Source organism: Choloepus didactylus, chromosome 2, assembly GCF_015220235.1.
Source record: "Choloepus didactylus isolate mChoDid1 chromosome 2, mChoDid1.pri, whole genome shotgun sequence".
Classification (NCBI taxonomy): Eukaryota; Metazoa; Chordata; class Mammalia; order Pilosa; family Megalonychidae; genus Choloepus; species Choloepus didactylus.
This window is the reverse complement of record NC_051308.1, coordinates 93176165-93201254: the sequence shown is the minus strand read 5'-3', so window position 1 is coordinate 93201254 and position 25090 is coordinate 93176165. Positions and strand designations below refer to the sequence as shown.

General features: G+C 42.7%; 1 protein-coding gene across 1 annotated transcript in view; it reads left to right on the top strand.

Moving 5' to 3' along the window:
* LOC119526358 (putative dimethylaniline monooxygenase [N-oxide-forming] 6) overlaps positions 1 to 25090 on the top strand; it is a 39254-nt gene that overhangs the window by 650 nt on the left and 13514 nt on the right. Inside the window, exons 2-3 of the mRNA XM_037825369.1 lie at positions 19822 to 20057; positions 24655 to 24843. Coding sequence (XP_037681297.1) covers positions 19926 to 20057; positions 24655 to 24843 — 321 coding nt within the window. The 5' untranslated portion in view covers positions 19822 to 19925. The remainder of the gene's footprint in view (positions 1 to 19821; positions 20058 to 24654; positions 24844 to 25090) is intronic.

Genomic DNA, 25090 nt, shown 5'->3' with positions numbered 1-25090 from the left:
AAAGTAAAGGCATTGATTGGAAAAGAATGGGATCTGGAAACTTGAGATGGGGACATATGGATTGATAATAATGGCAGTGAGGACATTGGAACCCTGGATTCTGCTGAGTCATTGTTAGATTTACCTGCAGAGGGCTGTGCTGAGGAAATGGCTTCCCCACCTCCAGTCTGCCCTAAGGAGCCTGCCATCCAACCCCCACCTAAAGAAATTAACCCTTCAGTGCCTGCTAATCCTGTAATCACCTCCCCTGAGGAAGCAGCCCTCACTCCTCTGTCTGGAGAGATTAATCCTGTTTTAAGAGATGAAAATGCAACAGAATGTCCTGAGGTAAATGGCTTGAGAGATAATTCTAACTATTTTCATGACCCACCCCCACCACCAGTTTTTGCTTCAAGACCTATAACTAAGCTAAAGTCCCAACAGGTCCCAAAGGGTGAGATACAAAGTGTGACCCATGAAGAGGTATGCTATACCCCAAAGGAACTGTATGAGTTTCCCAACTTATACAGACAGAAACCAGGGGAATATGTGTGGGAATGGATATTAAGGGTGTGGGATAATGGTGGAAGAAATATAAGGTTGGATCAGGCTGAATTTACTGATATGGGTCCACTAAGCAGAAATTCTGCATTCAGTGTTGTAGCTCGAGGGGTTAGAAAGGGTGCTAACAGTTTGTTTGGGTGTCTGGCTGAAACATGGATCAAAAGGTGGCCGGCATTACCAGAGGTTGAAATGCCAGAACTGCCCTGGTACAACGTGGAGGAGGGGATTCAAAGGCTTAGAGAGATTGGAATATTAGAGTGGATTTATCATGGAAGACCTGCTCACACAACCCTGGAATGTCCAGAGGACACCCTTTTACCAGGACTGTGAGGAATAAATTTGGGAGACTAGCTCCACCATCCCTGAAGAGCTCTGTAGTTGCCCTTCTCTGCAGGTCAGATATTACTGTAGGAACTGCTGTCACTGAACGGGAATCCTTAAACACAATGGGGATAATCAGGTCCCAAGTCAGTAGAAGCCAAGTGGCTGCAGTTAATCGCCACAGACAAGGTGGGCATAACTCCCATAATGGAAAACAGGCTCAAAGCAGCAATCAAAATAATATGATTCGCAGAGACTTATGGCATTGGCTAGTGGATCATGGAGTACCAAGTAGTAAAATAGATGGCCATTTGACTAAATTCTTGTTTGAACTATATAAGCAGAAGAATTCTAGGTCACGTGAACAAAAGTCTCCCTTGAATTACAAAAACAGAGAGTCACGGCCCCTTAATCAATTCCCAGACTTGAGACAGTTTACAGATCCAGAGCCCCTTGAATGAAGGGAAGGCCAGGTACCTTTGGGGAAGGACCCTGTTACACTGCCAAAAATTTATACTATTAATCTTCCTCCCAGCCTTCCTCAGGGGGACCTATGACCTTTTACCAGGGTAACTGCATTGGGGAAAAGGAAATGATCAGATATTTCATGGATTATTAGACACTGGTTCAGAAGTGACATTAATTCCTGGAGACCCAAAACATCACTCTGGTCCACAAGTCAGAGTTGGGGCTTATGGAGGTCAGGTGATTGATGGAGTTTTAGCTCAGGTCCATCTCACAGTGGGTCCAGTGGATCCCCGGACCCATTCTGTGGTTATTTCCCCAGTGCTGGAATGCATAATTGGAATAGACATACTCAGCAACTGGCAGAATGCTCACATTGGTTCCCTGACTCATGGAGTGAGGGCTATTATGGTGGGAAAGGCCAAGTGGAAGCCACTAGAACTGCCCTGCCTAGCAAAATAGTGAACCAGAAGCAATATCGGATTCCTGGAGGGATTGCAGAGATTAATGCCACTCTTAAGGACTTGAAGGATGCAGGGGTGGTGATTCCCACCACATCCCCATTCAACTCTCCTATTTGGCCTGTGCAGAAAACAGCTGGGTCTTGGAGGATGACTGTGGATTATCGTAAGCTTAACCAGGTGGTGACTACAATTGCAGCTGCTTTTCCAGATGTGGCATCATGGCTTGAGCAAATCAACACATCCCCTGGTACCTGGTATGCAGCTATTGATCTGGCAAATGCTTTTTTCTCAATTGCTATCAGTAAGGACCACCAGAAACAGTTTATATTCACTGTGCTACCTCAGGGTTATATCAACTCTCCAGCCCTATGTCATAATATTGTCTGCAGGGATCTTGATCATTTCTCCCTCCCACAAGACATCACACTGGTCCATTATATTGATGATATCATGTTGATTGGACCGAGTGAGCAAGAAGTAGCAACTACTCTAGATTTGTTGGTAAGGTATTTGCATGGCAGAGGATGGGAGATAAATCCAACAAAAATACAGGGGCCTTCCACCTCAGTAAAATTTCTAGGTGTCCAGTGGTGTGGGGCCTGTCGAGATATTCCTTCTAAGGTGAAGGATAAGCTGTTGCATCTGGCCCCTCCTACAACCAAAAAGAGGCACAATGCTTAGTTGGCCTCTTTGGGTTTTAGAGACAACATATTCCTCATTTAGGTGTGCTACTCTGGCCCATTTACCGAGTGACCAGAAAAGCTTCTAGTTTTGAGTGGGGACCAGAACAAGATGAGGCTCTGCGACAGGTCCAGGCTGCTGTCCAAGCTTCTCTGCCGCTTGGACCATATGATCCAGCTGACCCAATGGTGCTGGAAGTGTCAAGGCAAATAGAGATGCTGTTTGGAGCCTTTGGCAGGCTCTTATAGGAGAATCACAATGCAGGCCCTTAGGATTTTGGAGTAAAGCTTTACCATCCTCTGCAGGTAACTACTCTCCATTTGAGAAACAGCTGTTGGCCTGCTACTGGGCCTTAGTAGAGACAGAACACTTAACCGTGGGCCACCAAGTTACCATGAGACCTGAGTTACCTATCATGAACTGGGTATTGTCTGACCCGCCAAGCCATAAAGTTGGGCGTGCACAGCAGCACTCCATCATAAAACGGAAATGGTATATAAGAGATAGAGCTAGAGCAGGTCCTAAAGGTACAAGTAAGTTACATGAGGAGGTGGCCCAAATGCCCATGGCCCCCATTCCTTCCACCTTACCTTCTCTTTCCCAGCCTATAGCTAGGTCATCTTGGGGAGTTCCTTACAGTCAGTCGACTGAGGAAGAGAAAACTCAGGCCTGGTTTACAGATGATTCTGCATGATATGCAGGCACCACCCAAAAGTGGACAGCTGCAGCACTGCAGCCCCTTTCTGGGATGTCCCTGAAGGACAGTGGTGAGGGGAAGTCCTCCCAGTGGGCAGAACTTAGAGCAGTGCACCTGGTTGTTCACTTTGCTTGGAAGGAGAACTGGCCAGAAGTGCATTTGTATACTGATTCCTGGGCTGTTGCTAATGGTTTGGCTGGATGGTCAGGGACTTGGAAGGAACATGATTGGAAGATTGGTGACAAAGAATTCTGGGGAAGAAGTATGTGGACAGATCTTTCTGAGTGGGCAAACAACAAGAAGATATTTGTGTCCCATGTGAATGCTCACCAGAGGGTGACTTCAGCAGAAGAATATTTTAATAACCAAGTGGATAAAATGACCTGTTTGGTGGATACCCATCAGCCTATTTCCCCAGCAACTCCTGTCATTGTCCAATGGGCTCATGAACAAAGTGGTCATGGTGGTAGGGATGGAGGTTATTCATGGGCTCAGCAACATGGACTTCCACTCACCAAGGCTGACCTGGCCACAGCCACTGCTGAGTGTCCAATCTGCCAGCAGCAGAGACCCACACTCAGTCCCTGATATAGCACCATTCCCCAAGGTGATCAGCTTGCTACCTGGTGGCAGGTTGATTACATTGGACCACTTCCATCATGGAAGGGGCACTTACTGGAATAGACACTTACTCTGGATATGGGTTTGCCTTCCCTGCATGACATGCTTCTGCCAAAACTACCATCCGTGGACTTACAGAATGCCTCATCCACCGTCATGGTATTCCACACAGCATTGCTTCAGACCAAGGAACCCACTTCACAGCAAATGAAGTGAGGGAATGGGCACATGCTCATGGAATTCTGTGGTCTTACCATGTTCCCCATAATCCAGAGGCAGCTGGGTTGATAGAACAGTGGAATGGCCTGTTGAAGACTCAATTATGGCGCCAACTAGGTGGCAATACCTTGCAGTGTTGGGGCAGTGTTCTCCAGGAGGCTGTGTATGCTCTGAATCAGTGTCCACTCTATGGTGCTGTTTCTCCCATAGCTAAGATTCATGGGTCCAGGAATCAAGGGGTGGAAACAGGAGTGGCACCACTCACTATCACTCCTAGTGATCCACTAGGGAAATTTTTGCTTCCTGTCCCTGCAAGCTTAAGCTCTGCTGGTCTACAGGTCTTGGTTCCAAAAGGAAGAGTGCTTCCACCAGGAAACACAACAATAATCCCATTGAACTGGAAGTTAAGACTGCCACCTGACCACTTTGGGCTTCTTATGCCTCTGAATCAACAGGCAAGGAAGGGTATTACTGTACTGGCAGGGGTGATTGATCCTGACTATCAAGGGGAAATAGCACTGCAACTACACAATGGAAGTAAAGAAGAGTTTTCCTGGAATACAGGAGATTCCCTAGGGCATCTCTCAGTACTACCATGCCCCATGATTCAAGTCAATGGAAAACTGCAACAACCCAATCCAGGCAGGACTACCAATGGCCAAGAAACTTCAGGAATGAAGGTTTGGGTCACCCCACCAGGCAAAGAACCACGGCCAGCTGAAGTGCTTGCTGAGGGTAAAGGGAACATGGAATGGGTAGTGGAAGAAGGTAGTGATAAATATGAACTACAGCCATGTGATCAGTTACAGAAATGAGGACTATGATGACATGAATATTTCCTCCTCATTTGCTTTCTTCTCTGTCTTGTCCCCTTATCATATGGCATAACCTGTACTGTTCATTTTGCTGTATAAAGCAAAAGGAAATCAATTTTAAGAGCTAATGTCACCCAAGGACTTTCACCCCATTCTGGAGAGATTTAGTGCATTTCCAGATGTATGCTGCACAGCAGAGTATTGTTAGGCAAAATATATGTCTGTTATTGTTATCTACTTAGAGATAAAGTATGGTTTTAGGTGATGTGTATAATTGCCAAGTTGACAAGGGTTGGACTGTGATGGTTAGGTTCATGTGTCAGTTTGGCCAGGTGATAGTACCCAGGTGTCTTGTCAAGCAAACACTGGCCTAACAATTGCTGTGAGGACATTTGAGGCTGGTTAATAAACCAACAGGCTGGTTTATTAAATCATCAGTCAATTGACTGCAGCTGTGACTGATGACTCACCAAAGGGTGTGCCTTTCACAATGAGACAATGCAATTGGCTGAATTTAATCCAATTAATCAGTTGAAGACTTACAAGCAAGACAGACAGAGGACCTTCACTTCTTCGGCTGCCCAGTGAAGCATTTCCTGAGGAGTTTGTCGAAGTTGCCGGTTCGTTTCCTGAGGAGTTCATCAGACATCTTCCTTGGAGTTGACACCTTGCTGACTGCTCCACAGAATTTCGACTCATGCATACCCACAGTTGCATGAGTCACTTTTACAATCTGATAGTCAGAGACAACTCACATTGATTCTGTTTCCCTAGAGAATCCTAGCTAATACAACTACATTAGTTGGTGAATGAATGTAACTGAATTAAATGTAAATCTAGAAAAATCCGATTTTGCTGACACTGGGAATTATTTAATTTAGAAATACCTTAGTTAAAGTAGTATGTCATTTGAAGTAACAAAAGAAAATATCTTTTTGAGTGATTGAGCTAATCTCAAACTCAGAAAATTTCTCAGCAACTAACTCACTGCCTTCCTTCACTCCTCCTCCAATCATGTCAAAAGGAAGACACATGCCAAATTTCCATGGATTTAAGTGAATCCAAAGCCTGAAGCTAGTTTCACATACACAACAAATGTAGACAATATGTTTTGCAACCAATACTAGCAACAAAAACTGCAATTGGCGTAGACTTGCCTGAAAAGATAAACAAAGCACATTCAAAATAAAGGAAGAATGGCTCTGAGCATTCATGTGGAAAGATATGAAATCTGTTCCAAATTAGGGGTAGCAGAGAGCCTAAAATCTAAGCTCTTGGCAAATGAATTTAATCACTGTTCTATGTTATTAAAAAGAAAGCACTTAGAAAGGGATCACCAAGTTAAATGAACAGAGTTGCCATTAAATACCCAATTTTCTACTGGATATTGAGGAAGATTAAAAAGGACATATGGTGGTCTTTAATGGGAAATATGAAATCTGTCTACAAAGATAAGAATGAACACTCATCACACAATTAGCAAACAGCCCCTGGAAGTCTACAATGTTAGCTAGCATGGGGCAGAGTATCTGATCTACAGTAACTCAGCAGCAAAATGGGCAAGTGCTAGGAAGCCTTCTTGGGGAGAGTGACATTTGTTCAGGGTCTTGAGTCATGCATAGGACTTGTGCAGACAAAATGAAATTGGAAGACACCCCCGTCCCCAGGTTTCAGATGCCTGAGTCAGGAAGGAGCATGAGCCAAGGGAGAGAGATGAAAAGGAACATGATGTATGTGATGGGCATTAAGATTACCAGATATCCTGGAAGATTGTACGTGTGGAGAAACAGTGAGATTAGTAAAGGAAGGCAGACATGAAACCAGTGGGAAGCCTCTGTCAACCTCTAGAGAGATGCAAGACATGATAGAAGGATGGCTTAGGGAGATTAATCTCCTGAAGTCACTTGAGATCCCGGCTTCAGAAGAATGGCCCTTGAGAAAGATGAGTTATTGCTCAAAGCAAAAGAGTTTCATAAAAAGAATAGAGCTGAATCTGTCTATTTGGCAGGGCAAGGGAGGTGCTAAGATGATAATGTAGTCACTGAAGAAAGCAAAGAGGATCCTACCATTCTAACCCTTTAGCTTTCCTCATAGTACAGCTTCTCTCTGCTTGACCCAGGGCCTCTTCTTGGCTGACTTCAGGGGTCACTGAAAGGTGGCTTGCCATAACATCCTGTTATTGAAGGAAACTTCCAGGAAAGAGGTAGCCAAATCTTTTTCCCAGTCCTGGGCATGGACCCAGGCAAGGGAGAATATCTGTGATGAGATGGGGACTGGAAGGAAATGTGATGGACTGAAGCCCAGGGATCTAGAAATCCCATAAAAATCAAATCCTCTGGCTAGAGTTGAAGATCCCCCAAGACTTTCTTATGTCCAACAAAAATACAATAACAAGAGTTACAAGAGGTAAGGTGATCTGGAAAATCTCTCTGAACTCACACATATTCTGTAATAATCTGGCTGGTGAGCATCAAGGGCTTCCAACAGTTTAAAACAGGGTTCACAGCAAGTTGCTTCACCCCCAAAAGAATCCTAATCTGCTGCCTGGAGGAACCAGATAACTGTTCAAACCATTCCTACTCTGTTCAGCATTCAAACTATAATGCCTGAGAACTCGGAAAAACAGAGATCTGAAATCTATAAAATATCAAGTCTGCCTCATCTACTGCCTCATCTTTCCATATTAAGCTCTCAAGTATAACTCCAGTGGAAGGACTGAGCTTTTACTACTTTTTTAAAGCCCTTCCAGTATCCTGTAAAGAGATGGGCTCTGTATTTTCAAAGCCCTTTGTGGGGACCCAGGTCCTGGGCCCCTCCCTTCCATAGTGAAAGTGAATTATTTCACGTAGCTGCCTACTTAACCAGGACAGATGACAGACATCAAAAGTCATCAGACCTCCTCAGTATTGGGAAAGAATATATCATAAACAAAGCATTGAAACTCCCAACACCTGTTCACTATTGATAACAAATCTCCACACCCCTGAATCACAAGGCCCTGCCAAAACTCTGTTCTCACACCCTATGGAATGTCATTGTCCTCACCCTTATAAACCACGCCCTAGACTCTCTATCCCCACACTTTGTGGAGCACTAACTCCCATCTTTCCTGACCAGCCACTGCTGGGAAGAAACCATTATCTTCCCATTAAACTCAAGTCTGACTCCATGCCTGGCATGTTCTTTGGTCTTGGGGCTAAGCTGGATTGGAACACACTTTATAATGCCCAAGTAAATAATCAACCAAATAATGAAAATATATATTGAGTACCTCCTATGGCTTACCTATGTCATAGGCACTGTAGAAGAATAAGAAGATGAGTAAGTTGTGCCCCTGAGTTCAAGGAGTTCACCACCTAATTGTGGGGACAAAGTTAAAGAAAAGTTTAGAATATTGTGAAAATGACTTGCAAAGTAATAGAGGATCAGAAAAGGGAGAGTCTGATGGAAACCGTAATATCAAGAAAAGCCAATTACCCACAGGGAATTGCCACTGCAAAGAATGCAAACTCAAGACACCCACAGAGATAAACCCAATTGCAACTATTTACTCTGAGTCAGAGCTTTTGGGAAAAAAGGAAAGACATGCTGGTGTCATTTAAGAAAAAAATTTCCTTGGTAGACTCATCTTTTTATGAAGTAGAAGTGCCTGGTAAAGAAATAAAATTGATACTTACAGAAGGCCAACTGTTTTTCACTTGCGAGATAAAAGTTTTCCTAGAAATAGACTCACATTCACTTGTCTAATCTAAAACTGCAGCCATCAGGAAGAAAGTCAGTTATATTTATGAGAGACAGAACAAGCCTCTGGAATGGAATTTGAACTACAACAGGAGTTTTGCTGGATTTGGGTATAGGTTCTTGGCCATGCCACATGAAAGAATTCAAGGGCACAGCACAGCATATAGTAAGCAGATAGAAAGTTTATTGAACACACATATGAGAAGACATGCAGGTACTCTCGCAAAAAGAGAGGGTTGAGAGGAAAGAGGCCCCGGCAATTTGGGGCAATTCCCTTCCTTGTTCAGAGCTCTTTTTCCCTACCCTCTCTTCTCTCCAGGGTAGTGCATGGGGGCAGATAGTGCATTTGGGTGGGTTGGTTGACTCCACCCTTCTCCATAGATGACCCACTCAGATGGGCTTTTTTGGCCCCCAAGTGTTGTTTATTGCTGTTTTTCTCAGATATATTTTCCTCTTTGAGGCCTGACCACTTCTGGGAATTTGCTCTTTGCTCACCCAAGCCACCGCCCTATTTCTAACCCTGTCTCATTTCTAGCTCCCTTAATCTTATGGAAATTTGAGCCAATAGTCTGTCTTCTGTAATTGCTTCAAGCTGTCAGTGGGCTGCAGGCCCTACTTGTGGAAGCATAGAAGTCTCTGGCTAGGCTATTGAGAATGGCTGGTTGAGCATGGGGAACAGGAGTGTAGCCTCTGGTGAAAAGAAGTTTGTTGAGAGAGGCTTTTAATCTGGAAGAAACAAACTGGATAAGAAATTATATACATGGTCTGAACAGAAGCCAGAGCAAGATGGAGCTCAGGGTATTTTTTTTTTTTTTTACTTTTTAGGAACACTGTTTGTTGGGACTTGGCATCCTATGATGCAAGGGCTGGGCTCATCCATGGGAGTTATGTTTCACATTTCTAGGGAGACTTACACATAGGAGAGAACTATATTTTCTCCCCCTGCAGGGAGTTCTTTGGTGTCAGATCTACAGTCTGTTTGGGGCATAATGAGTGTTTGCACAGTTATGCCTACAGTTCCTCTGAGGGTTGGGGGTCCTGGATGGGTAATACAAATAACTTTTGGCATACTATGTCATTCTAATACCCCATGGGCTTAGGATTTTCAACCAGCATGGCTACCTGGGCCAGAACCAGAGCCAATTGACCTTATTTTCTCCAATTTTTAATGTTTGTGGCATAGGCAAGAGCAAACTATTATCACTGCCTCATTGTGGCTTGAGAGCAGCTGGCCCCTTATTTGAATTCACAAGGCCTGCATGGGCCCCACAGTTACCATTTTCACGGAAGTGGGAGCCACCACTCTGGGTCTGGAGTTAATGCTGATCAGAGCTGGATACAGTTGTTGAGTCCATTGTTGTAAGGAGTTTCTATCATTCTTTAAGTGTTCCTTTAAAAGGTCATTCATTCTCTCAATCAACCCTTCTGCAGTGAGGTTGGGTTGTAGGACAGGTGGAATGTCCAGAGGACATCATGTTCAGCAGCTCAGGCTTCGGTTAGCTTCTTGGTAAATGGAGTCCCTCTATCACTATCCGTGTGTGGGGGAACCCCAAAGAGAGCACTTAATTTTTCTAAGCTATGTATGGTAGCTCATTGGTTGGTTTTTCCTACTGGGAAGGCTAATAAATGTCCCATAGCCATCTCTACGGCCATAAAAGCATACCTTGCACCTTCAGATAGAAGAAGTAGCCTGATGTAGTCTATTGCCATGAGGTAACAGGAATTTGGTGCTGGCTGATGTGCCCAAGTTGGTGGGGAAGCATTCTGGGCTGTCACACCAAACAGGAAGGACAGTCATCTACTACCTCCTTTAGTGCATGTCAGGTGATGGACAATTGAAACTTCTGTGCCAGTTTTCACAGGGTCTGGTGTCCTCAGTGCCTGGCTTTTCAGTGCAGCCATTCAGCCACTTCATGTATCATTGGTGTTAGGTTGCAGAATTTTGCTAGTGCATTCACTTCTATGTTACCTGGTAATGAATTTGTGTTGTGGGCAGAGACATGAAAAATGGTTACCTGGCATTTGTGGCAGGCAGTCCAGATGTATTCCCACCAGATGGTGTCATTACTGGGCTGGGGAGCCATGGCCGTCCAGGCAGCAGGTTGCCCATGTGCCAATCCATCAGTATACCAGGCAGAGTCAGGTATACTGCCTTGTCTGTCAATGGTGGGCATGGGAGGAGCTACCCCAGGAGAATTGACAGGAAGTGGGGCATGCTGCTCTTCCACAATGGAGAATAGCCCTAAAATTTCATGCATCTCTGCATTTAAAGAGCTGTTGTCAAAAATGCTGCATTGCAGGAGGTAAGCTTTCCATTTTGTCAATGTGCTCATCTGAGCACTCCCCAAATGTGGCCTGTTTATAAGGTACTGTATCCACCCCTGTATGGGTATGGCCATCTGTAAGGTCACTGGTAACCTTTGAGTTAGACCTTTGACTTGTAACAGAACATTATAAGGTCTGCACATTTGCTTTCCCAGTGGGTTATGTCTCAGTTCTGTGCCTTTCCATAGTTGGGAACAGAATCTAATAGGCACATATTTAGCCTGTTGCCTTTGCCACAAACCCCATCCAAAGCCAATATTGGCACTGGCCACATCCAATTCCTAGGGTGTATAGGGGCTCACCCCTCTTAAAGGCTGTGCTTGTGCAATAGTTCACTTAGCCTTTCTTAAACACAGCCTTCCATGGAAAATCCCCTTCCCACGCTTTTCCTTTTCTAATTAGAGTGTACAAAGGTTTTAAAATTCATGCTATATAGAATATAAACAGTTTCCAATAACCTAATAAACCAAGAAAAGCTATTAATTGCTTAGGAGTAAGAAGTATGGGATACCTTTGTATTTTAAAAACAACAGCTGAAGGAATAGCTTTAGTTTTACCAAAGCAAACAATACCCAAGAACTTGATAGAGTAGTCAGGCCCTGCTGAAGGTTTCCACATTTTAAAATTTTGAGCTATTAAACCATGGCAAACAGTGAGACTATGAAGGTATCCTTGTGGAAGCACAGTAAATATCCATTGTTGTCTTTCCCATATGAAGGTGGTCACAGGTTGGCTGTAAGGATCTAAAGATATACTAAATAAGATATTAGCAAGGTTTAACACAAAGTTAAATTGGCTTAATTGAGTACTTATATCTTGCAACAGGTAGCTATGTTTGGCACAGCTGCAAACAAAGGAGGAGTTACTATATTAAATTTGCTATAATTAATAGTCATTTTCCAAGAGCCATCAGACTTCTTTACTGGTCATACAGGACTGTTGAAGGGACTATGGATGGGAGCAATAATACCCAACTTTTCTAACTCCTTGATGGTGGCTGTAATTTCCTGGTGCCCTCCAGGTAACTTGTACTGGAGAATGGCAACTGTATGCCTGGGGGAAGGCACTTTTACTGGTGGCCTCTTGGTGTGTCCTCTCAAGACAGCCTTCACTACTTGAAGCCAGGGACAGAACTCCCCTATGGTGGCCTGGAGGGTGATATTCTGCAGAATCTCAATCCCCAGTATGTATTCCAGAATGGGAGATATATCTACTGTATAGGTTTGGGGACCCAGCTGGCCAATTTACATTAATACCCATTTTTTAGTTGCTTTAGTCCCTTGCCCCCCACAACCAGCAATGGTTAAAGTGGGGCCTCCATTCCGTGGTTTCCTCCCATAGATTAGGGTGCCTTCTGCTCCAGTGCCCACCAGTGCTAAAACTCTGTGTTCATTATTTGGAAACCGGATAATAGTTAATTTGATATGTGGCCTCTGACCCCAGTGTCCCTATAAATTGCTCTTGTTTGGGGATCTTGGCCCCATCCCTAATCCAGGGGAAATGGGGCTTCCCAGACTTCCTCTGCTGGCAGGGCGGAGGGCTCGCTGCATGTACTGCACATTTGATAGCCTGGAGCAGCCCTTTCTTCCAAGGTTTTAGTACCTAGCTTAATGAACCTTTGCTTCTTAAGTAATTCACTCCACAGTTTAACCAGTACCACATTTGGTTGCCCACCAATTTCTTCAACCTTTGTTCCAACTGCTGCAAGATCCGTCCACATTTGCTTATGTGACGCACTGTTTGGCCCATCGTGCCCTTTGTTGACTCACCCCGCTGCTCTGACTCCAGCCTTATTTTGCCTCAGACAGTTTCCCCTAGTTCTGCAATTTTGGGGGCCGCCTCGACAAAACCTTCCCATCAGGGGCTTGAGAAGCAGCATTAGTGTACCATGCCACTGGTTAAGGGCTGTGTACAAAATTGTTCCACATAATCCTCAGGTAAAAGTTGCACCATCTGGCCCCACAGCCTCAGCGGTAAAGATAGAACGCTTAATACCCAGCCCTTGCAGTACTTTCTGAAGCTCCTCTATATTATTCCACTGCAGTGGCTGGTGGAGTAAGTTCCCTTCCTGCGGCCACACTACTTTGCATTGCTTTACCAGCCAATTAAACAGTGAATGGGTATCTATGTTATTTCCCAGTGAGTACTGACGCTGCCACAGGGAAGGGTGAATGGAGATTGTGGCCAGTTTGCTCATTTCATGCCTGGTAAGCAAGGGGTTATCCGTACCACTGTCCCACAGCCATAGCAACTAGTCTGCTAATGGCTTTCTAGGTTTTTGTTGATATTGGTTACTGATGTCCCTTAATTTGGCCAGGGAAAGGGAAGAGATAAGCAACTTTTGATCAGGAGCTGCTGCTAGGGTTGCTAGGGTTGTCTTCCCTCCTTGGGGGATATGGGTGTTGAATTTGCTCTGTTTTAACCCTTTGTTGGACCAGAGGTCAAACTTGCTTACTTTCCTCAGTTTTCATTTCCCAGACTGGGTCTCATCATCTTTTTTTTTTTTTTTTTTTTTTAATTTTCTTTAATGCAATTTTATTGAGATATATCCAAATACCATATAATCTTTCCAAAGTATACATTCAGTGGCTCACAGTATCATCATATAGTTGCTCATTCATTGCTACAATTTTCATTACTCCAAAATAAAGGGAAAAATATAAAAAAAATAAAAAAATAACCCAAACCATGCTATATCATACCCTTTACACATACACATACCCGATTATTTATATATTTTTATTATTCACTTGCCCATGCACTGGTTAAAGGAAGTGTCAGTCACCAGGTTTTCACTATCACACGGTCACATGATAAACGCTATATAGTTACACAATTATCATCAAGAATCAAGTCTACTGGATTACCGTTCAACAGATTCAGGTATTTCCTTCTAACTATTCTAATACACTAGAAACTAAAAAGGAATATCTATATAGTGCATAAGAATAATCTCCAGATTGAACTCTCAACTCTATTTGAGATCTCTCAGCCACTGAAGCTTTATTTTGTATCATTTGTTTTCCCCTCTTTGGTCAAGCTGGCATTCTCAGACCCATGATGCCAGGGCTGGGCTCATCCCTGGGAGTCCTGACCCTTGTTGCCTTGGAGATTTACAACCCTGGGAGTCATGTCCCATGTAGGGGAGAGGGTAGTAAGTTTATTTGCAGAGTTGGCTGAGAGAAAGTGGCCACATCTGTATGTTCAACAAAAGAGGTTCTCTGGGGGTGACTCTTAGGCATAATTATTAGTATGCTTAGCTTCTCCTTTGAAGGAATAAGTTTTATAAGGCAAGACCTAAGAATGAGGGCTTGACTTATTAAATTGGGATTTCCTAATGCTCGTGGGAATATCAGCAGAATTAAATTTTAACCTCACACTTTGATTCTTAAACAGAGACTGGGGCTTAAAATAACCAAATAACTGTTTCTAATACCTAAGAATAACCAGTCATCATCTTTTGATAAGGAATCAACAGGGTTCCACACTTTAGGATCCCAGTTAGGGGAAGCTAGGATACACCTAACTTGCCGTTTGGGCAGCTTATGCCCTCTTACTCTAGTGTACTGGCATGCCAGTATTTCTAAACTTTTGTCCAGAGCATTTTTCAATTCTGCTTGTGCTAGCCTCATATCTCTTTCTAGCTTTAATTCATCCTCCAGGCATTGCACGGCCACCTTAGCTTACTAAAGACTCTTCAGTAACAGCTCATACAGCTTCTAACAATGGCCAGCCTACCACGATGGTGATGTGGTAGCCCTTTTCTCTTTCTGAATCTCCAGTGCTCTTGAATTCTGCAGCAGGGTGGCTACTAGTCCCACTGGAGAGGTGCAAGCACCATGTACTCCCTTGGCAGGTCCATCCATCCAGGAGGGTAGCCACTCCTCCCCACATAAACCCCAGTATCCCTCCCAGGGCCAATGATCCTGCAGCCTGCTGCAGGATGGCTGTTAGTCCAGCCAGAGAGTTACAAACATTCCATACTCCCTTGGCAGATTCCATTAATATAGGAGGGTAGCCACCCCTCCCCACATAAACATCCGTTCATCTGGGAAAGTGGGCACTGCTCCCCACATAGACTTTGCAGGCCACCCCGGTATCCTGCCCAGGGACTCCCCTTTCCCCTCCCCAAGTTCATGTCATCAGGGCCTGGGATTTCTTTAGTCTCCAGGCTGGTGGCTATTTGATTCTCCTGGCTGTGGTTGCCAATTGTTGCAGCCTGTGAGGGCTTTGCCAGTTGAGGGGCCAAAGAAGACACTGGGCATTTTCTGATATATATACCTTAATTTGGGCAGAGAACAAAAATGTATTTGCAGGCCCCCCTGAGGAACTGGGGGAAAATGCAGAAATATTAAACTTCCCCACCTGGGGAATTACTTATATTCTCACAAGCACTGAGGACTACCAATTTAGTAGACTGAACCCTCAACCTTAAAGCTTGTCCTTACAGAGCTTGTTACTGCAAAGGAGAGGCTAAGCCTATTTATAATTATACCTCAGAGTCTCCCCCAGAGAACCTCTTTTGTTGCTCAGATGTGACCTCTCTCTCTCTCTAAACCAACTTGGCAGGTAAACTCACTGCCCTCCCCACTATGTGCCCCTTGGCTCCAAGGAGTGTAAATCTCCCTGGCAATGCAAGACATGACTCCCGGGTATGAGCCTGGACCTGGCATCATGGGATTGAGAAAGTCTTCTTGACCAAAACGGGGAAGCAAAATTAAAGAAAATAAAGTTTCAGTGGGTGAGAAATTTCAAATGGAGTGAAGAGGTCATTCTGGAGGGTATTCTTATGAGTAATAAAAATATCCCTTTTTTAGTTTTTATTGTATTGACACAGCTAGAAGGAAATACCTGAAGCTGTTGAACTGCAACCCAGTAACCTTGATTCTTGAAGATGATTGTATAACCATGTAGCTTACACAGTGTGACTGTATGATTGTGAAAATCTTGTGGTTCACACTCCCTTTATCCAGTGTATGGACAGATGAGTAGAAAAAGGGAGACAAAAATTAAATGAAATATAGGGGGGATAGGGTGCATGGGATGTTTTGGTGTTCTTTTTTACTTTCATTCTTATTCATATGGTGTTTTTTAATTTGGAGTAATAAAAATGTTCAAAATTTGACTGTGGTAATGAATGCACAACTATATGATGGTACTGTGAACAATCGATCGTATACTGTAAATGGTATGTGAATATGTCTCAATAAAACTGAATTTAAAATATATATATAAGTTCCTAGAGGAAAATACTCTGATCTCCTTTATTGCTGCTGTACCCCCAACACCTCAAACAGTGCCTGGAACATTGAAAGTGCTTAAGCAAGCACTTGAATTGTTGAAGAAATCATTGAAAAAATTAGCCCATTTAATTTTCTGCACAACTTTCTGAAGTACTACCATTCCCATACTCTATAGAGTAAGTATTCTTATTAGCCCCAATTAACTTTGAGAACAGTCAGCCAGCCCAACTCATCCTCAAAATTTGCCAAGCAGGTTCTTGGTGGACACAGCCCACCATACCTCCAGCTGCTCTCCAAGAGGTCTTATGGAGCCCCTTTTCTTAGGCTTTAGGCAAGAGGCAGATTTCTAACCCCTTTCCTCTGATGGGCAGAGGACACACAGCACACCAGCAGCTCTTTCCAAAGACATCCACTTCAAAAAATTACCTCTCAAGCTCCACTTTCTTGACTCTCTTATAATCTCAGTTGCCTCAGCTAAAACTTCCAATTTAACAAGTGATTCTCAGTCCCCAAATAAAATCAACTCTTTAACAGTGGAGGCACATAGAATAAGGAAGATCCTCTTAAGCAGTTTAAATTTATTTTTGTTGTCTCTAACTTATATTTTCTAGCTTTGAAAAGAGGTTGTCTCAGTAAATAAAGAGGTTCTTAGACTGTTGTGCCGGTTTGGATGTATTATGTCCCCCAAAACACCATGTTCTTTGATGCAATCTTGTGGGGGCAGGCGTATTAGTGTTGATTGAATTGGAAGCTTTTGATTGAATGTTTCCATGGAGATGTGACCCACCCAACTATGAGTGACACCTTTGATTAGGGTGTGACCTCTTGATTGAATGTTTACATAAAAATGTGGCCCCACCATTTCCACGTGGGTCTTTGATTTCATCACTGGAGTCCTATATAAGAGCTCAGACAGAAAGAGTTCACTGCTGCAGCCAAGAGAGACATTTTGAAGATGGCCATTGAAAGTAGACTTTTGCTACTCCAGAGGGCCTGGGAGAAGCTAAGAGAATACCCTGATGCCTAGAGAGAAACGTCTTTGGAGAAAGCCATTTGAAACCAGAACCCCGAAACAGATGCCAGCCACGTGCCTGTGCCTTCCCAGCTAACAGAGGTTTTCCAGACACCATCGGTGTTCTTCAGTGAAGGTAGCCTATTGTTGATGCCTTTGTTTGGACACTTTTATGGGCTTAGGACTGTGATTTTGTGACCAAATAAACCCCCTTTGTAAAAGCCAATCCATTTCTGGTATTTTGCATAAGAGCAGCATTAGCAAACTGGAACAAGTATCAAAGGGATTTTACCCATTTTCTAGTCCAATCTGCTCATTTTACAGGGGAGAGATCTAAAATCCTGCTATAATACAAAATATACAATCTAATTTATAGGCATAAATCACTGAGAGTTGGAGAAAGAATGTGAATATGTTTTGGCATTCTGAAAAAGTAGGACTGGTTTCTACTTAATACCACATAGTCCACTGCAGTCTAGAGACTCTTGATATTTAGTCTCTCCTCCTTCTTTATTACCTCCTGGATTGCAAGAACTGGAAGCCAAAAACTACATTTCCAACTCATTTCTCTAGGAGTACATTTCAAGCTCCCTTGCAGTTAGGGCTTTGAACTGCAATTTAGATTTTGCCAATGAGATAGACAAATGAAATTGGAAGGCAAAGGGGAGCAGAGGCCAAATCCCTGTGGCTATGACAATGTGCAAGCACCTTTCAACAGGTGTGCTGACATCAGCTGAACCCCACATCCCACCCTTTGGTAACCTGCTTTGTGAATCTGAGGCAGCAGCCCTCTTGTTGGTGGCTCTAGTGGTCCAAGTACAAAATCTGTGACAGCCTCCTGGCTTCTGCTCCTCCAGCCCTTCCATCTTTTGTGTAAGCAAGCACCCAATTCCCTGTATTATATCCCTTTCTTCATGAAATACAGGAGTTTCTGCTTCCTACACTAACTCATGAATTGGTATGCAAAAAAATCATCACATCATAAATGGAAGGGATCTTCTTTAAGGCATCAAGTCAATAACCAGTTAACAAGTTCCCAAATACCTACTTCCTAAATATTTCTTATGTCTAGTCTCATTCTCCATTCCCCCGTCATCATCTCTGAACCCAGACTACTGAAATAAACTTGCTTTCGTTGTCCCTGATTGTAGTCATGTCCACTCTCTCCTTCATGTAAATCTGATCTTGTCATTTCCTTGTTTAAATTTCCTTAATGGATCACCATACCCTGTAGGACGGTGACCATACTCTTAAGAGTGGCACTTCAATATCTGTCATAATCTGTGTCCTACATGTTTGACACATCCACTATTCTTATCACATTATGCTCCAGGAACACTGAACTAATTGTAGCTCACTTTGTCATGTTGACTTACTTTGCTGCACATTTGCACAAACTTATCTCTCCACCTGGCAAACATCTATTTTTCCTTCGAGTCTCAGCTCCCTTTTCACTTCCTCTTGAAGCCTCTCTTACTCTTCTTCCAGGTGGACTCAGATTTCTCTTTCTCAGTACTGGTACTACACTGAATCATACTTCCATCCTGACACTTATCATCCCATTGTTTCTAGATGAAAGGCACTGTGTCTTCACATCTATGAATGCCCCCCACCCCCAAGAGACTAGTATAATGCTTGATATGTGGTAGGCACTCAGTGAAGTAGAAGGAACAAAGGAAAGGAGGAAAGGAAGGAGGGAGAAAAGGAGATAGAAGCAGGAAGGGAAGATTATAGAAGGGGGAGGGAGCCAGAGAGACAAGGTTCAGTGACAAAGTTCTGTCCTTTAAGTTCACTAATTTTATAAACTCATTATCTCCAAGCATTTGCTTCAGCTCCTCAAATTAGGCCCTCCTAGGTTTTCAGAATAGTGACCTATTTTTTACTATTGGTACAACAAAACCTTTCATTACAGTCCAGGTGCATATCCTTTGTTTATATATTCTATAGTTTCAAAGCAAAAATAAACAAAAAATCACTGTTTTCCCCTAATCTCCCAGGAGTTTCACCTTTCAGCTCCAGTGACCATATCAATCACTGTTTTATTCTTTAGAACCAGGATCTAGGACCTCATGCTTGCCCTTTCCCTTCCCCTTGGTTCCCAAACTTCCCCACCATCCCCTCCCCTGTTCTCTTATCCCTACCATTCTCAGTCCTTTTCATCCAGGTTTCGCCACACTCTACATCATGAAAAATACAGGGTAAAGGGAATTTTTACTTTAAGAGTAATAACTCCTCCCACTTCCCCAATTTTTACGTCAAAGTGAAAAAAAACATCGTTAGAAGCCATTCTCTTCTACATTTAGGGAACTGCTCCTTCTGTGGGGGAAAGACAGACAGTTAATTAAGAGGTAAGGCCCTGAGAGCCAAGCATTCAAAATGAATAGGCATGATTTGGTACAATGGATTTCATGCGGAAAGCCTGAGTTCCAGTTCTGAATCCTTTACTTACTTGCTAGCTTTGAGATCTCGAAGAAGTAATTTCTAATCTTGGAGTGCCAACTGCTCATTTACGATTGAGAGCACTGGATTAATAATATTTGAGGTTCTTCCTGCTCTAGCATTCACTGACTGCTATTTTGGGTATCTCGAATAATCAGAAGAAAACTGTTTTAGTATCTTCTTAGAGCAAAAGTCATAAAGTTAATGAACATAAACTGTGTTTTCTTGTGTTTAGGTGAGGATCCTGCTACATAAACCTCAGCTGGTTATTTCTGCTGAAAACCCTGCGTATCAAGGGACACTCTTCTGAAGTTCTCTGCAGGCCTCCTTCAGGTGACCATGGGGAAGAGAGTGGCCATCATTGGAGCTGGCATCAGCGGCTTGGCCTCTATACGGTGCTGTTTGGAAGAGGGGCTGGAGCCCACCTGCTTTGAAAGGAGCAATGATATTGGAGGCCTGTGGAAATTCTCGGTGAGTGGTGCATCTTTGGGACAGCAACAGAAGGGAGATGGGTGCCACTGCAAATCCAATCCAATCAGTTCTAATTCCAGACTTAAAGGGCAGGTCACAAAACTCCAGATATGGAAGGTAAGATTGTGCCTCTCCTATCATACTAATGAGTAATCCCTCAAGGCTATTTTGCATCAGCAGAGCTTCTCCTGAAAAGGGCTTCTCCAGCTCATTAAACATTGTCACCTGCAGAGTGTTCAGGCTGTCAAAGGGTGTTAACGTCCATAATTAGTCAAAACTTACGAATGCTTTGCCATGTAATTGAAAAGATTCTATCTGGACACAGCTCTTAAGTCATAAGAATATGGTAGGAAACTCTGGCCTGAGATCGGAAGTCCTGAATTCTAGTCTCATCTCATGTTTTCTAGGCAGGTAGATTTTAGACAAGTCACTTTCTCTTTCTGGACCTCAATGCTCATTTGTCAAATGCAGAGGTTAGAAATTGAGAGTCCTCTAATGTGCCTTTCAACTCTAACAAGATATGATTTTATAATTAATTCATGTCTATTGGGCAGATGGTGGTATTATAAATGTTTATTGTGTGTGTTTGATTATTGAATAGTTTCTCATTCCAGGTATGATGACAAATCAAGAGAGCAATATGATAGTCTTTGCCATTCAGGCCCATTATTGTAGAAATAACATAATCTGGAAATATATTCATTATAAACACAAATTTTTTAAAATTCAAAAAGCCAGGTTTTTGGAAACATCTAGCCTTTCTATCTAAAATTTCCATCTGTTGTGGCTGGGTATAGAAGTTGCATATTTGGCTTGAAAACATCATATCCACATAATTCATTTTGTAATCATATTCTGTCCTGGTCTCAGTTTTGCCCAACCTGCAACAACACTTTGCTCTGACCATGTTTCAGCACTGAATTACAACACTTTTGTATTCATCTCAAGAATACAATTTTTTTTAATATTTTGGTCCTGTAACCCTAAAAATATTACATGAGATACAAAATCATTATATTTTTTTCCATTAGGGTGTAACCAAGAGTTTTTTTTTTTTTTAAGATTTCGGTTTTCATTTACATTTCTGGTTCAGGGAGATGTGACTAGTTTAGACTAATTCATCTTTATATTGGCAACAATTAAACACTTGCCTGAGCACCCAGTCTGGCAGTACTGGGATGAAAAATATGTGACACATCACTCTGCATAAATGGTTTTCACTATATTTGGTGAAACAAGACATAATATAGGCCCATAATCCTTTGATAGCAAATGAGCAAAACTCATTCAACAGGAAACTCTCTCAAAACATGAGTGGAATCAACATAAGGTTATTTGTAGTCTTTATTTGTTCCACTTAATGCTTTCCTGTAGAAATTTATTGAATTTGCTTATAGGGAGCTGCCCCAGATCTTACTAGGATTGTTATGGAGCAAAATTCAAAAATGTGCAAATCCAAAAGTACATCTGGCCCCCAGAATTTCAGAGAAGAGATTATAGAACTTTACAACAACAAGGTAGCCCCTGGTGACTGTTGACTCAATGGTGTGGATGAGAAGTTCCTTGAGATTTTAGAGGAGGTTTGAGTGAAGGTGTAGTAGGTCAAAGGAAACATCCTTCTTCCTTCAGGGAGCACACTTAACCAAGCCTTAAATGATATCCCTAGACAGAGAAAGTGGAGGAGGAGGCAGGACCACTGGGTGACACAATTCCAGAGAGTGCGACTTCCATCATTGTTTGTGAATGGCACCCCACGGATTTGTGCAGTCACAAACAGTATGGCAGTATCAGGTGGCCCAGTGGGTGAGGTTTCCAGGCCTGGGTGAGCAGCAATCTAAGAAAGACACAGAGAAGGCAGTGAACATGGTGTGACCAGGGATCCATGAGTTAACTAGAGTAGCCAGATAAGAAAGTTTACTTAGAGAAGCAGTAGATGGCAGTAGATAAGATGCAAAATTGGACCCTGGGTTATCCAAAGAGGGAATGTCCATTTTACATAAGGTCATTGTATATAAGCAGAATTCTACCCAAAGGTCCAGTGGGCATGGGGACACATAAAGAACTCCAAACTTCAGCCCTCTCCACACATCCCCATTCTTCCTTCTTTTCTAAAAAATGTACTTGGCAGAATGTACACTCAGAGAGGAATTTTTGCAAACTATGTTATATAAGTTTTCCTCTTACAAGTTTCTATTAAGCAGAAGGTGTTCCAGAAGAGAGAAACCTGATAGCTCTGAACTTTTTGCTGTGTTTTTTTTTCTGAGAAATGAACACCAAATGATGTTGAAACACTAGCAGGCGAATGTGAGCATATTTTAAGTTTCATATACTCCTATATAGGGCTTAATGTCTTCAAAAGATTGCTGCTCTAATAAGCCATATACAATAGGTCAGTATCATTTTGATTCCAAAGGGGGAAAATTTGGAGCCAGGACTATTTGGACTTCTTTTCCACTCATTCATTTATGTATTCATTCAACAAATACCTATCGAGTACATTATGTATAGAGAAGTATGTTAAACACAGCTGCATATGAAAGGTACAGCAAGCTGCTTACTTTTTAAAAGCAGAAGTAAAACAATATTAGAATAACTATAATGTAAGTGAATATGTGATTAGGGAAGTAAAGACAACTGGGAGCTAGAGCAGAAGCAACAGGGATCAAGAGCCAAGACAGACACAATGAAGGAGGCAACTTTTGAGCTGGACCTTAGCGTTGATATTCAGACAAGCAGAAATGGGACTGATAAGCAGAGATGAAATGTGAAAGAGTAAAAGCAGACTGATAAAATGCATGCACAACATTCTTGAATTAGCCTCTGACCTTGCCCTCAAGTTGCTTATGTTCTAGTGGTGAAGATGAAAGATGAACACAGTTATCTTCTAAGACAGACGGTGAGAACACGCCCTCAGCTGCTTGGGTCTCTTGTTCTAGCACAGGCTGTCTCAGCCAGAGGCAGAGCCTGAGTTTAATTTCCTCCTTGCATACTCCAACCATCCCACATATTGAAATAATTTAAATATGAACTCTCTGGCACAATTGTCTTTGGTTATGTGACACGTTTGTTTCCCTTTGCTTGGAGAACAGCCTTTTAGGGAAAATTCCAAGGGACTATAAGATATGTACTTCTCTCTCCTCATGTTATGACTGCTGGGGACAAAGAGGCTAAAGAACAGAGATTCATTAAAGATGGAAGGAATCCAAGGTCTTATCAACTCCGTTTCCTGGGGCAGACTCACATTTTTTAACCAGTCCCCAGCCCACAACTCAGCCTCCCTCCCTTCAGTGAGCAACTGAGAAGCCTCCTTCCCACTTCTTACAACCATCAGCAGAAAATATGGGCTGTGAGTGACCAGGAAAGGATCACGGGTGAGAATCTGCCCAGGGTGAGCCTTCACACCCCTTTTCTGACCTCAGCAGAAAATTTAAAGAGAAGCTTAAAAAAAAAAGTAAAACCCCTGAGAGTAGCTTTTTATGACAAATGCAGCAACCATGAGTAGAGGTGGTTTTATTTTCAGCTCGAGGGGAAAGAACAAAGCCTTGGGCAGTCACCCAGGGACACAATCTTCTTAATCCTTTCCAGGACTTTTGTCTCCATCTTCCAGAGATCATTTAGTGTGGGAGGGAGATAGTTGTATTGAACCCAGCAGCGTGACATTCCATCCTTTTTCTCCATTTCACAAGCGCTCTTTCAGGACTTGGGGAAGCAGAGGCCCCCAGCTTTTACATGTATTTTCAGGGCAGCACATTGTGTGCATGTTTATCCTGTCCTTGCAACAGAGAGGAAATGTTTATTTTCAATTCAGACTTCAACTGCTTCTCAAAAAGAAGCCACTTTTCAATTCCATAGCAGTTTTAAAATGAAGTGCCAAGATTTAACACATGTTCTAAGGCCTCTGGTTTCCTGCATTTCTTTGATGAGTAAATACCACTAACTTTGAGTTAAGGAACTTCCCAAGTACAGAATAATTCATTTACAATAGAGTAATGGTTCTCAAAGTGTGTTCCCAGGACCAGCAGCGTCAGCATCTCCTGGAACTTGTTAGAAAGGCAATTACTCAGATGCCACCTCTGCAGACCTACTGAGACAGATATTCTGGGGATGAGGTCCAGGAATCTATGGTCTAAGGGACCCTCCAGGTGATTCTGATTACACCCAAATTGGGAAACCAATTCAGTGCAGGACTATCTGGCCACTGGATGGTTCGCTGAACTGCATATAGCCATTCAAGTGCACTCAGAGTCGCAGCCTTCATCAGACCATTTTATTGCATTTTTTATTGACCATTTTATTGAGTATTGGGTCAAAACCAGTGTCAGTGACAGGAAAAAGAAAGAAAAAAAATCTAACTGACCATAAAGACAGAGCCCATACTGGGGAAACTAGAGTAAGAAGACCGAGGTAGAAAGAAGAGTTTCAGGTCTGTGCCAGGTGCTATGTGAAGGGCTTTCCATTCTCTGTTTTGCAGACAGCTTTTAAGTTTTTTCATGGTATTTTTTAAATATTAAAACCGTTTCAGCCAACTGAGAATTAAACGTTCACTGAGGGGACCATCATTCTCAGCTTCCTTTTTAAGCTTTGTTACCCCTCCTAGGACCATGCAGAAGAAGGCAAAGCCAGTATTTACCAGTCTGTATTCACCAACTCTTCCAAAGAAATGATGTGCTTTCCAGACTTCCCTCACCCTGATGATTATCCTAACTTTATGCACCACAGCAAGATCCAGGAATACATAAAGACATTTGCTCAAAAGAAGAATCTTCTAAGATACATACAGTTTGAGGTAAGCTCCTCATAATTTTGCTGTTGATATAAATATGTGCATGGGCTAGAGGAGAGGTATGGCAACCGCACTGTGTAACAGAAATCAGAGCCAAATGTTTGGACACCTCACCAATCAAATGTTGGTTCAGATTATAAAGAATTCATGCATTTTTTTTTTAACCGCTAGTCTCTAAGAGCTTTTAAAATACCATAGAAAATGTCAGAGACAGCTATACCATCATAGTACACTTCCCACCCACATGTTC